This window comes from Argopecten irradians, chromosome 9, assembly GCF_041381155.1.
Source record: "Argopecten irradians isolate NY chromosome 9, Ai_NY, whole genome shotgun sequence".
NCBI lineage: Eukaryota > Metazoa > Mollusca > Bivalvia > Pectinida > Pectinidae > Argopecten > Argopecten irradians.
This window is the reverse complement of record NC_091142.1, coordinates 25,133,307-25,148,236: the sequence shown is the minus strand read 5'-3', so window position 1 is coordinate 25,148,236 and position 14,930 is coordinate 25,133,307. Positions and strand designations below refer to the sequence as shown.

The window sequence follows — 14,930 nt, the reverse complement described above, 5'->3', positions numbered from 1 at the left end:
TGCATGATTCCCTGCGTAAACTTTGTTACCAGTGAAGATTCGTGTCGCTGTTTTGCCGTCTGACGCAGTGATCATCAACCGACGCGCGCGCGCGATAAATAGGACGACGGCGAGAAACATAAAACGACTCGCGTTATGAAAATGAGCATTTAAAAAATGTATTTAAATTAAAATGTTTAGAAGGTTATGGTAAGTTAAGTATTAACGGTAAGTTAATAACTTTTGTGATAGAATTATCAATTTCGTTTTACGTTACAACTTTAAAGGGACAATTCAGTCTAAGAGAACATTAAAATTATTGTATATCGAAAAAAAAACACCATTTATAACAAGAACTAGATCAGCCGGTTTTACTGTGATATGCCAGAAAAGCCCATGGTGGTGAAATGCGTATGAAACGTTCATTATCGCTCGCTGTCCGCCATTACACGCTGTAGTCGAACATCTTGTATGCCGAACCCTGTCCCTTGCACGTAGAGCAATGAAACTTTTGTCTATAACTGCTCAAATCGCTCTGACAGTAGTGTGTTTACCTTACTAGGTAAATTGTCTTGCCTAAAAAATCATTTTATCACCTCCTCAATGGTTATGTAGTTCATTTGTTTGACGTGTGTGACTTTGGCTCTGGTATGGGTGCAGCGTACATATTGCACCTACTTAATCGTATTGATATACGATTTGTAATTACAATGGTATCAATTAAAAAACTAAACAATAATGTGGAATTTGTCAATATTTTATGTTATATGTTTCATAAGAAATGTCGAACAATACATTTATGCCATATTTTGCTTCTTGGTTATTAATTAAATTACATCTGGTTACACCAGTTCTCATCCATGTCAACAACTTCGCAAGCCAAGGGTATTTTATTCCGATTCTCTTCCTACAACCATTGGCAGATCTCACTTCAAAACTAACATTTTTGCTATCAAATTCTGATTGGATGCGGCTAGGTTCAGACGACCAATGAAAACGCGGCTTTGAACTGAAACTAGTGGACCCATGGAAGGATTTTAAAAAATATATATATATTATTTTCGTGTTTGCAAATTCTTTTTTCTCTAGGAACGAAAATATTTGTTAAAATTATCTTCATCTGCTGTTGTCGTAATTATGATAGCGTTTGGGTTTTATTTGTTTAACGTCCTATTATGATTAATAGCCAGGGTGATGTAAGGATGTCAGATTTATTGGTGGGTGAAAGCCGGAGTACCCGGAGAAAAACCACCGACCAGCGGTCAGTATCTGGAGCTGCCCCATGCGGGATTCGAACTCGCGACCCATAAGTGGGAGCTTTTGGTAACATGCCGAGAAATCTTAACCACTCGGCCATCGCGGCCCCAATATTATTAAACTATTATATTTACAGTTTGCACTGACATGGACACATTAACCATGCTTTCTAGTATAATCATTATCAGTGTATAATGTTAGCATAACACGCGCGGCGATTCAATTGTTACGTGAATAGTCGATGGCGCAGCAACCTGGGGTCATGACCCAACTTTTGGTGGGAACATATGAATGACTCGATTCCAATCAGATGTTCAATCAAATGCGTTGACGATGACGGGAGAGAAAAAAATATGTGTATTTTAATAAAAAAATATGCCGCGGGAATAAATGATATTCATTTACTTGAAAAACTGTAAATATAAGGAATAGATGTTTATTTTGTTGAGGTTATGAGGGTATAATGATAATGGAGCCCGTGTAAATTTGAGGTTATGAGGGTATAATGATAATAGAGCCCGTGTAAATTTTATGTAACCCGGCTTCGCCGGGGTTACATAATTTACACGTGCTCCATTATCATTATACCCTCATAACCTCAACAAAATAAACGTCTATTCCTTAAACAATATAATTATTTTTTTTTCTTCTCCATATTTTTATGGGTTTTTTCCAGACTTTCTGACTGGATGATTCTTTCATTTCATAACTATTTATATATATTTTCACTACAGTCCCACTATGTTAACTTACCAGCAAAGTTGGCAGTCATATGAACTATGAACTTCAATGGCTTATCATGACGTTATTATAATTGTGACGTCACAATTGTCGTGCCAGAGATCACGGAAAACAGCTGTTCAAATAGCTGTTCAATCTTTGACGATAACGAATGATAAATTAAGCATTATGAATATTGTCTGCAAAGCTCTGGCATCTATATCCTTTCGACGGCCGGCAGGATTCGAACTTGACTCAATTTTGATAGTAGGTTATAACAAATGCCATCCATGAAAGCAGTTTGCATCTAGATTTCGGTTTGATGCCATTTTCACGATGATAACAAACAGCACACATACATAAAAAACAAGCAAAAACAGTCACCGGAAGTCCCCTAAAGGTCACCACGCACGGGCCGGGTCATGGGAGCAGAAACCTGCGCGTGGGACTTTTTTTTTTTTAAATCGGTGCTATTTTCCCCTTCCTTTTCCCTTTCTCTTTATTTTCTCTTACTTTGATATCTCTTCTATCGTTTAAGACCATCTGCATGTCTGTATCTTGATAATTAAGCTCACAGCGACAGGTTTCCGGGCACACACTAAAATCCGGATTTCAGACCTCATTTTTTACTTATTTAGGCATGTTCACAGGTGATTTGTGACGTCACTAATGCAATGACCGAATCGATATTGACATGCTATATAGGGATGAACATCTCCTTTTCCAAAAAATAGTATTTAGTTTTCAATGGTCCCAGTTGGGCTCCAGAAGGGTGCATCAAATTGGGCAAACGTTACGGCCGTCCAAAGGATATATATAGACCATAGATGTCATAGGAAGATAGTTGATGTTTATATTTACATTATTAACTAATTTTTGGGTCTCTGCATAAGCTAGACCATGCAGGAAAACCATTTATTAACGACGATTAATCCACAAAATGGAACCGCCATTTTGACGGTGATCAGTTGACGTCACAATGGTCACGTTTTGGGTGTCAGTTACACCGTCACATGTTTCACTTCACCTTGGTTAGTTTATATACATGTAGTAGAAGTGACAAGTAAATGTAAATATTTCATTGTAAATGCAAAATCCCTTGGTTTTTCAATATACCAGTTGGCGTTCATTTTGACTATGAATGCCAACTGGAAGACGTTCAATGCTTAGGCTAAATGAAGAAAAAATCCGAGAATGTCGCGAAAACATGACGTTATTGTGACGTCACAGGAGAGAAGTCGATGTTGCGTATTGATTTGGAAAAATAATCCATAGGAAAATCAATGGAATCGTACGTTTAAACGTATTTTATCTTATCAAGTAGTATGAGACATTAATTAAAAAACATTTTTAACTTCATCGGGGTATGAATTTTTTGTTTGCAGACTTTTGTGAGAATCCGCTGCGTGGATTCACGCAGATTGCAAACAAAATAACTTTCAATATATTGTACCTCGATGAAGTGGCATCAATACTTATAAATGTAAAGTTAAATATTCTTGCATTTTTTATCTGTATCTTTTTTTTCACATTTCCCTTCGTTACCTAAGCTTTCTTCTTTTCTGCTTTTCCCTTTTTCTCTTTTCTTCCTCCTGTTTCAAAGTTTCTCTTCTCGGGATGTTGTACATCTATGGATTTCGCCATTACTAATCAAACATATACAACCAAGTGAACTTTTAAAGCCGGCCAATGACAGCCGAAGTCTCGCTCATGCATATTATATCGGCCGCACAGACAGTATGAATTTTAATTAGATGATTTTCAAGATGTTTGTCATAATGGGGCTTATATAGTCTTAATGACGACACTTTGTATAGATGTGTAGTATGATTTTGAATGGAAAATTGTCGCTCTTTCCAACGGTCGTAACCGTTTTTATGACGATGTACTAGAAATATGTTTTTATAGCCGCTAAAGGTAGGCGGGTTAGAAATTTTGAGTCTGTGTGTTTCCACCCTTCTTGTATATTAGTGCCATGAATATTTAAAAATGATTTTTATCGTTTTTTATCAAGACCTTTGAAACGTCTAAAAATGATATCAGGGCACTCTGGTGGGTCCAGGATTATGTAATCTGTAACTAATTCTCAGATTCCTGTGATTATAATAGCTACTATCCCAGGACGGTAGCAATAAACCAGAAGAGATCTCACAAAAACATATGAAGTGATGTGGATTTTTTTTTTCATGATTTTCAAAAAATAGCCAAATACATATGTATATACATCGATTTTTAGGGGCGAAAATATGGCAAAACATTATAATTAATTTCCATTTACTTTGTAGATTTGTGACACATCTAGAAAACTACAAGGTCTTGGGACACTTTGTAACTCGACTCTGGCTGTTCAGCAAAGTTTTTATAAATTTTACAAAAAATGTACTTTCATTTTTCTGTACATATTATATTTTATTGAAGTAAAATTATCTTCAATTTAGAAACGACTATGATATCTTTTCCATGTGTTAATAAGTGTGACGTCTTTGATACATCACAGGAAAAAAACCGGAATTTTATGTCGGAACCCTTTTGCTGTATGCGTAACTTTACGAATTTCCGGGACATGCGTAGACACATACAAGCCAACTTCCGTATTTATTTCAGAGAGCCTGTGGCTGTCTGCACAACGAAATGACATCAAGCTTAAGATTAGGTCTGTGAAGTCATAACCAGTCAATCAGACACGCAAAACGATTGATCATCCATAATTCAATTGGTTTATGTGGCATGTGTCGGAAAAGTTTGAAAACGAGTTATGCAATTTGATTATGATATTGTCGCTCAGTTCCACCATTCACTCAGCACAAGAGACTCTGGCCCTGACGTACACATCTCTCTGTCATTATGTCTAAGTTTGGTATCAGGGCCAGAGTCTCTCGGGCTACTCCATCATCTCCATCATCTGATTCATAGACATGACATAGTCCATGTGCATTTTTTTGCAATAGTGACACTGTACAGCACCGCATCGTATCTGACATGTCAATGATAAATATATTTTATATGATAGTGACACTGAGTGATACAACACAAGTTCAATGATAGGCATGATACAAGATCTGCAGACTTATACAGAACAAGAAACTACATCCACATCATCCAAGGGTTCCGATCACTTACGACCTCTACACCCCTGGGTTATATGGCTATCTCACAGAAAAACTGGAGGCAACAGAACAGGTACATCTAGTCAGAAACATATATACATAGAGATTGGCAACTCCGCCATTTTTTACGATAGGCAGATGTACCTCTGTATGTGTTAGGGGTTTTTAGATAAACTTTTAAATAGTTAAATACAGCAGAATAACTTTGATATGTTATAAAAGTTCAGTAATTTTCAATGACAGATATTCCGTTTTTGGTCAGCTGATCATATTGATAGGTGGTCTAAATCAATTGAACGCTTGCAAATAAAGAGCCATAGCACTGAGCTTCTGCAGGATGAAGATTTGTCAGATCAAAAGAGCACTTGAATGGGTCAATTATACAATGAGCTTCCTTCAAAGCACCATATCCATGGTGATAACCCATAATTCCCCTCCCCATATAGGAAAAAATAGCGGCCACAAACTGAAGCTGTCATTGTAAGGGATTGGATTTCCAAGATTTTGTGTTTTCTTATATTTTCATGCATATGTAATCTTAGACGTGCTTCACATTTTGCCCCTTTGGGCACATAGGGCTATGCCCTCTTTACATGTGTTTCGTTAAATATAAGTATGGCAATCTTTTGTAAAGAAAATAAAAATGTGCCACAATTTTACATACAGTCGAAACTCTTTATCTCGAAATTCAACGGACCAGCGAAAATGATTCAACTTTTCCGGAATTCGACACAAATGTAATGTCATTAGGTTTGACCAGAACGTAATTTTTAACGGTCCTTATCTTATGACAGCCGGGTACATGTCTATTACCGTGACCAGCATATTATCGTGATTTTCCAACTTATAAGGTCATGTCTATGTACAGGTGATTCACAATTGTAAAATGACACTAATTAGGAAGCCAGACTTGAAAGGATTATTAAACAATTCATAATTAGCAGTCATTGTTGTAGTATGTTCCATAGGTCTGTGTAAACTGATCGTGATGCTGGTAAACCAATCATGCATTACGACAAACCACAGGGGAATTTCAATTGTTTGTATGCATTGCATATTTACGTAATTGATTTTTTTAATTCTAAATTTTGACTGAAATTAAATTCGAGATAGCGACTATTTTTTTTCACTGAAAATCCGTTCTAGGGACCAGGAATTGACTTTGACTCAACCGGAGTTTCTAGTCATCGAAATTCGAGTCATCCGATCATAAAATACATATACCAAGAAGGAAAAAGAAAATAGACTTCAAAATTATTTCGAGTCAAGCAATTTTGAGATAACGAGTTTAGACTGTATTGTAAAAATGATGTCTTGTGGGTGATAAGATATCATTAATAATTGTTATGTTGTTTTTATGCAAAAATGATATATATATATATGCATGGATTCTGTATTTGCATATAACAGAGTTATCTGTCCACCTGGAAAGTTATTGAATGTGATGTCATGTGTATGCAGGTGTCAGCTCATACTGTTTAGAAAAAACGGCATGGAAAATAATGACATCACAATGGATACATACCCTCAAGGGAAGCAACTCTGTATTAAGCAAAGACAGAATAACCATGTCAGAGCTAATTGGAAATAAAAATGATGAGACTGTGTCTGAGTGATTCACTGTGACAGTGTTCCACTAGCACACATAGGGATCATTTTGTACCTGCTCAGAAAGCGTAAGTTAACAAAAAAATAAGCTAAAATTTTATATGTTACCTGTATTGTACAATTTCACAGACCCCTGTGGTACATGCAGTGGCAAGAATGAGTACATGTACTTGGTGAGAATTAGTATTGGTCGCCAGCCAGTACACATGTCACAACCTTCGTAAATGTATTTGAAAGAGTTATGCAAAAATTACGAATATTCATAACTAATCGTAAGTTATGAAGCTCTGTGCAATGGTACATATACCCTGTAGTATATTATAATTTGTTCTTCACTCTTCTAATAACAATTTTTTTTTTCTGTTTCAGATATTCAGATATGACCAGATACTTCAATTTTGTTAGAAGCGACAAGAACAAACCAAGTAAAAGGAGCTAGAAGTGAAAGAACCCTCTACAACAGAGCTTAAGTTATAATCATGGTAGCTAATTCATCAATCAAATGATAATTTTATAGTGATTCAAGCAGTTTTGAACTTAGATGGATGATGTCAGTCGAAGCCAATGTAAAGGAGATGACAGTAGTGATATATTGTATAAAACTTACAGAGCCGGAGGAAAAACAATGTCGTCATCGTATGTGTTCACATGCAGCAGATCTAGAGGAGTGTAATGTTGAAAGGGTCTGTAGAGATAAAGGGGATTAGATATGAACTCTGGTCCCTAATGAACATATATAAAGCAGTGGAAGACACTACATGTACATACATGGCTGATAGATAGGCATTCTTGTGATACATATCTGAATGAGGCAGACAAACTAGCATAGAATCTTAAAGAATCTACTTTACGGGAGATGAAAGGTATGATTTAAGAGTGATGATCAGGTAATCATGTCTGATCTTAGTAATCAAAATCCCATGATGAACTCGGGAGAGGAACCTAACAGGAACAATAACTGTCACAGACTTAACTTACCTGCGTCTGAAGACAAAATGTGTACTGATCGGGAAATATATAGAAACACATCAAACGATCCAAAAAAGTATCTAGCAACATATGTGGAGCAGAGACAATATGCAGATGATGCTAGTGGAATGATCTTCTTACGTAAGCCAGACAAGCTTGGCCTGCCTATCGGTACCTCTGTCGCAGTACACTCTGGTGAAGAAATGTACATGAGCAATACAGGTGAACAAGGCCAAACAGAACCTGGTCTTGATCAACACATGACAACACAAATGGAGAAGAAAAGTGATGAGGACGGACTGGATAATGATTGTGACAAACTTGATACCCTTGACACTGACATACATAGATATGCAATGGCACGAATGACTGGAAGTCCTTGTAATGAAGGTGGTAGTGGTGAACTGGTTGCTGATACTGGCTATTATATTCAGCAGGTGACGGAATATAGGGGAGGAAAAAAAACTACGGAGGAATACAATAGTAAACTTTTAATTGGGTCTTGTAAGTTGGACCAGTCCAAAAAGAAAAACAAGGGAGATAAACCATACCAGTGTAATATTTGTGGTAACAGGTTCACTCTGTGTAACAGTCTGAAGAAACACCTCATGATACATACAGGGGAGAAACCATATGAATGTAAAATTTGTGGCAGCAGGTTTATTCAGTGTGGTACACTAAAGGTTCATCTCATGAAACACACCGGTGAGAAGCCATTTGAGTGTGATGTCTGCGGACAGAGGTTTACTCGCAGTAGAGGTCTGGACAAGCATCGTATGATACACACTGGAGAGATGCCACATGAGTGTGAAATCTGTGGAAACAAATTTAGTCGCTATAATGCGTTGAAGACTCATCTAATGACGCATACAGGAGAGAAGCCCTTTAGCTGTGAAATCTGTAGCAGAAGGTTTTGTCAGTCGTCCGACCTCAACAGACATCTGAGGACACATACGGGGGAGAAGCCCTATAAATGTGAGGTCTGTGGCAAATCTTTCAGTCAGTTGTGTACATTAAGGAGACACAGTGGTATTCATACAGGGGAGAAGCCCTACGAATGTGACATAGAATCTTGTGGTAAAAAGTTTAATCAGCAAAGCTCTTTGAAAAGACATCGAAAGACTCACGAAACAGAAATCAAGGAAGACGTTGCAAGTTTGGTGTTTGTTCCAATGCAAGAAATAGATTCTGATCATGATAATCCTGTCTCCGAGACAGAAATGTCTCAGGATATGGACATAGATTGTGAAAGAGACTCACCTCATGAATGTAGTTCTATTGTGAGAAAATAATACTAAACATTAGTTTAGTATGTATTAGAAGTATATATATTATGATTAGAAGAGCCCATGGATGGGTGAAAGAGCTCACAAGATAAATTCAAGAAGTGTATATGTGTACAGAATAACCCCTCTAACTCGAACTAGCATTCTTCAAATACCCTCCATTCATCCAACTGATCCCGTGTAATCTCGTGTAACAAAACCCTGAAAAGCTCAAACAGTTATTCATTGAATGCCCCTTATTCCTCGAATAGAAATATATTCCCTTTCCTTCAAAGTCATAGTATTTAAAGATGTTCCACCGCCGACGGAGCATAAATGATATTCATCATTTGAACAATAATTGGTGTTTAATCGTGTATACATATGTCTAGTTAACTCAAAAAAATAATATAAAATGATTTATTTTACTTTTGGTGCATGCACAATCAGTACTTCATTCCATATAGGATATAGTGACATGGAATCTTTTCGAGATGCAATTAATTATTTTTTATATTTTTAACTTTAAGTAATATTAGAAGCTCAAACTTTTCAAAGGTGGAAATGGTGTAAAGTTTGTAACTTTTGTAACTGAAGAAAAATACTTAATCATCTGCTTCTATTTTTGATAGTGAAAAAATACCATTCGCCAGCGGTGGAGCATCTTTAAACCATCTATTTGTCAAACAGGTGGTTGACCCTATTTGGATTTGTTATCTTACATGTAAGCATTTTAATGTGCATTTCATCAATTTTTATCCAATATTATTTTCACAACGATTGAAAATCACTTTTAAAAATAATCAAAATGCTATAAAACCAAATGTTCAAATGTCATTGAAATGGATAATTTGTCATAATTTTAGATAATAGTCAATGACTGTCGATGCCCAACCTCTGATTATGCACAACTATGAACCAGGTCCCCTGTAGTTCAAGTTAAAGCGGTTTTACTGTAATTATAACATCTGATGATGACCAGCTTTGGAACACAGAATCAGATATAGCTAAGCTTCTATATTTCTTATTGGTGGTAAGAGTTCTGTTGGCGAGACTTTAGATATTTTCTGCAAGCAGATGGGCTCTTCTAATTACTGAAGAAAAATAATAATAATGCACCCGAGATTAAAAATAATAAATATGTCAAAATTTGTTTAAAATCTTGAGATTTATAATATTTTACCTTATAAAAGGTTAATTTTAATCCCCTTGAATGAAGGAAGGTGAAGGTCAAATGGTCAATCATTATGGTCAGTCCTACCAAACATACTGTTTAAGCTTGCAGTCATTGTGCAATATATATTGATACATGGAGAGGACAAAGATTTGAGTATGCTAGTGTTTGAGTTTGACCCAGTTTAACTTACAAGTAACACTGTTTGAACTTTGGTAACCTTTCACAACAGAATGGCTCAGACCCAACATGTCCTCTTCATAATGTAATCCACTGTAATCGGTGACTCTCGACTTGGTCAGATACCATGGTATCTGCAAAGACAGATTTATAAATGTCTGCTACTTCTTATCGCCAATATGATTAGTTAAGGAGCACACCACATGTATACAGTTAAACCGGCTGCCAAATTCTGTTTTATAAAATTTTCCGCTGCGCGCCGCGTTTCCTAAAAAATTAAAGCACGTAATATTCAAATCTTTGATAATGAAATTTCAATACACAAGAACTAGACTAAAAATGTCCATCAAGGGATTATACTATTTCAAAAAATGCTTCTTAAAAGATTAATTTGTTTATATGTCTTAGCAAGACAATCAATTCATTATTATTTTGAGTTACACAACAATTTGCCGATGGTGTGAATCCGGTATGTTCAGTTGCATAATGGTATGACGACACTCACAATTATCATTTCTAAATGCAGGTAACTTTAAATCGAAAATTTTCTTGTTAAGAACGCTTTAAAATCTTCAAAATACATTATAAAACTAATCTCAGCCATTTAAAATCGTAATTTCTCGGGGGAGATCCACGGACCACCAAACAACAAAAATTTGCGCCTTCAGCGCTCCCAAATTCATCAAAATACATCGTTTAACTAATCTCAGCTATTCTAAATCGTAATTTTTTCCGGGGGAGACCCCCGGACCCCCCCCCCCCCCCCCCCCCCCCCCACACCAAAATCACGTACCTGTGGCGCTCGTAAATTCAACAAAATGCATTGTAAAACTCATCTCTTCCATTCAAAATCGTACAATTTTTTTCCGGGGATAGACCCCCGCACCCCCCAAACACCAAAATCTCGCGCCTTCGGAGCTCGCAAAATCATCAAAATTCTAAATCGTAATATTTTTCCAGGGGATACCGCGGACCCCCCCCCCCCCAATTCCCACGCTGTATTCATTAATTTCCTGTTAGCGACGCCACTTTCTATATAGAATTGATGTGTACAAGGATTATATGTAATGATACATGAAAAAATCAAGTATCTCCTGCGGAGCGCGAGGGGGGGGGGGGGGGTCATCTTCCTGTGATCGGAACCCCTGGAGTAATATCTATGATGACTTTTGTTGTGGTTAGGTTTAGCTTATAACCTGTTCCCGAGACCTCCGGGATCCGTTTTCAACACGGACTTAGGACTGGCTACGGCGGAGTTTTGCCTTCATGCTCACTACAATACTGCAATGTCACCATAGTTTTGACTCTTGAAAAAAAAATGAGAATCCGCCATGCATGTTTTAGTCCAAATGATTATGGGTCCATCATGATATTGAATTAATTCAAAATCGCATTTCTTTATGCTGTGTCATCCCTCCGTTTTAAAAGCAACTTTTATCAATATTTCCCAATAAGTACTGAAGGAGCCTTTCTTTCATGGATAGATTCGCCTTTGTGCCCGATTGTGCATGTCACTTTTTGGGACCGAAAGGATAACAAGATGGCAGAGAGAGCAATCTTTATAGCAAATTCTTTTTACAATTTAATTTTTCTCTCGTTATTTTTCACAAAGTACTGAAGGCCCAGACCTCTCTCAAATACTCATGTCATATGTAGGTTCCCCTTGGTGCTTATCTTGGATTTTGACATTAATGGAAGAAAAAAAGAAGAAGAAAAAGAGAAAAAAACAACACTTTTTCCCTTGGACTTACATAGATCATTCAATGGCGGGCGCCAAGATCCTTCTGGGATCTATTGTTACACTGTAAGTCTAATTGTGATTCTGCCTCTTGTACTGTCTGCTTAATTTGACTTGACTCCCGAGATGCCGCCATTTGCACACCGTACATTGTATCTGATGTCTCTTCGCAATCTCGAGTTCTCAACTGTCTTAATTAACGTTATAATTATGAAATAGTCTGTAAATAATGTCAGAGGAAATTGTGGTCTTGTCCTGAATTTTAAAAACATTGCTTCTAAACCACTGCCTAATTCCAAAGCACCTTCTAAGCAAAGACCGAAGCCGTTCAACTTATACGGGGGTTTCGAGACAGCAAAACGACGCATATCATGCGGGTAATGCACCATCGATTCGCTCCATCTTCCGGTGATTAGGACGTCACAAAAATTACGTAAAAAGATATCACCAGCACCGGAAGGTAAGGATTACTAGTAATCGACGGTACATTGTACTTAACCGACATCGTTATGGTATCTCGAAACCACCGTATAGGATGATATCGTATTGTTGACAGCATGTGACTCATAAACCAGAATCATGTTGAGGTATACAATGGTGTCGTCAGGAGGATCAGACTGGGTCTTATCACTAAAACCCGAGGCGTTCTGAAAGATACATCCACAGGATCCGATGTTTTTTTCCCATCAACTACAACAGACTGTACTCGGTTGAATTATAAGACCTTAAAATCCAGGGCTTTTAAAAAGTCAAATTCAATGACAAGAAGAACATCTGTCTGTCTGTCGTGTTCCTGAGCCTTACTGGATTTGTCCTCTTCTTCTAGAATATAACTTCTGTTCATTCGATTTTCATCTCTTTTACTTCTGGAAGCTCTTCCGTCTATAGGCTGGAAGATTCTCTGAGAAGACTTCTCTTCTTAGAAGAGAACAAATCGAGTTGAGCTCTGGTGATGTCCTCAATGAATTATAACAGTGGCGTCGCGCAGGGATCGCTTCTGTAGTCTGATAGAGGATGTTATACCTTTCCGCAAAGCTCAGGAATACTGATAATGTCGCTGGTGACAAAGTGCTCTAGAAGCTTAAGTTTGCAACATACATGTCAAGGAAATGCATGGGTTTATGATCTTTCTTTTAGATACAACTGACATATGAGTGCATTGGCATAGCAATGTAGTTAACCACCTTTATATACGTCAATGCCCATATTTGCATGATGTAATTTACAATATCATCATTTGCATTAAAGCAGTACATTTCAAGTTTTAAAATGGGTTTACATGACAACATGTATACATGTAGACTCGCCCTTAATAAAGCCAAATTTGGTCAAACAATTGATAGGAATACCTGATGTTAGACATTAGGCATTAGTAAGCATTATTTTTTTAAGGTGGTTACTAGGTGATTTTGTCCCGAACTCACGTGCAGTGCACTGTTCTCCTGAAACATACATTTTTCACATAGTTTGCCAAAACGTCTACACAGCTGAACAATTAGGTGCCGATAGTATTATCTATTGGAACATCTATCATATATAGCAAGCCTCGTGGTGCATGAACGTTTGTTTAACTTCACCAAAGAAGGGATTTTATAACCTTAAAAATATCACTAGATTTAAGAGCATCCTCAATACTCCAGAGGTTACTATCACTGACGTTATATCCACCCCTGGACTATCTCATAGTAAAACTGAAGGCAGTTCAGGAGAATAAATCTGACCAATCACATATGCCAACACAGTTCGCTAAACCTGACTATATTGTTCGACTTTTTTGTGCCTGATATGTTTGGCAAAAAAATAAAAAATAAATAAAGATTATTTAAAAAAAATACGATCAGAAACATAATCAGAATATACATCTAATATATGTTTCTGATACAATGTAGTCAATAATGTTATAAATCTGTAGAATTTATTTGTAAGTTAACAGAGTCTTTGCATTCATGTAATAACTACTACATTCATGTAATAATTACTACTCACTGACACAAACCCATACAATCAGCTGGTATACTATTCCAATAGCACAGGGATCTGAGAATTAGTTATAGATTATAAAATCATGGACCAACCAGAGTGCCCCGAGACCATTTTTAGACGTTTAAGAGGTCTAGATAAAAAAAACACGATAAAATTCTTATTCTACATGGTACTCAAGGATTTATAAGTCATATACGTCCTCGATGGTACTATATTCGAGAAGGGTGGAAACTCACGGACTCAAAATGTCAAACCTGCCTACTTTTAGCGACTATAAAAACACATTTCTAGTACATCGTCATGAAAAACGGTTACTACCGTTGGGAAGAGCGATAATTTTCCTTTCAAAATCATCCTACATATCTACACAAACATCCTCGATACTCCAGGGCTTCCGATCACTTACGATCTCTACACCCCTGGACTATCTCACAGTGAAATTGAAGGCAGCTCAGCGGAAAACATTTGACCAATCACGGGCTAGCAAATATTTCATTTGAAGACTACAGAGAGAGCGACGCCTAACATCAAAGCCACAGATTCAACCACAGTACCGTTAAAAACGGCTCTTTTGATGAACATCAAATGACTAAGTTACCTGTTCTATTCTGTTGCCTCCAGTTTTACTATGAGATAGTCCAGGGGTGTAGAGATCGTAAGTGATCGGAAGCCCTGGAGTATCGAGGATGCTACACAAAATGTACGTCGTCATTAAGACGATAAAATTCCCATTATGACAAACACATTGAACGTCAGCTAATTAAAATTTGGTGGTGTGTCCGATATAATAGGCATGAGCGAGCTCGAGGCTTCGGCTGCAATCTCATTGGACGGTTATAAAAGTCTATCTATTCGGGACGTTCATCTATATATGGATTTCGCCGTTACTATTCAAATATATACAAATGTGGACTTTTCATAGCATGTAGGATGATTTCGAAAGGAAAATT

General features: G+C 37.0%; 1 protein-coding gene across 2 annotated transcripts; it reads left to right on the top strand.

The window, feature by feature from the left end:
- The first annotated feature begins 4,525 nt into the window (after nt 1–4,525).
- LOC138331864 (zinc finger protein 554-like) lies at nt 4,526–10,084 on the top strand. 2 transcript variants are annotated; one of them, XM_069279691.1, is made up of 3 exons: nt 4,539–4,609; nt 4,967–5,136; nt 7,041–10,084. In XM_069279691.1, exon 3 carries the CDS (start codon nt 7,565–7,567, stop codon nt 8,930–8,932), a length of 1,368 nt encoding a protein of 455 aa, XP_069135792.1. In that variant the 5' UTR covers nt 4,539–4,609; nt 4,967–5,136; nt 7,041–7,564; the 3' UTR covers nt 8,933–10,084. The 2 variants fall into 2 exon arrangements, with proteins under 2 accessions (XP_069135793.1, XP_069135792.1); XM_069279692.1 differs by lacking the exon at nt 4,967–5,136 and having other exon boundaries at nt 4,526–4,609.
- Nucleotides 10,085–14,930: the final 4,846 nt, after the last annotated feature.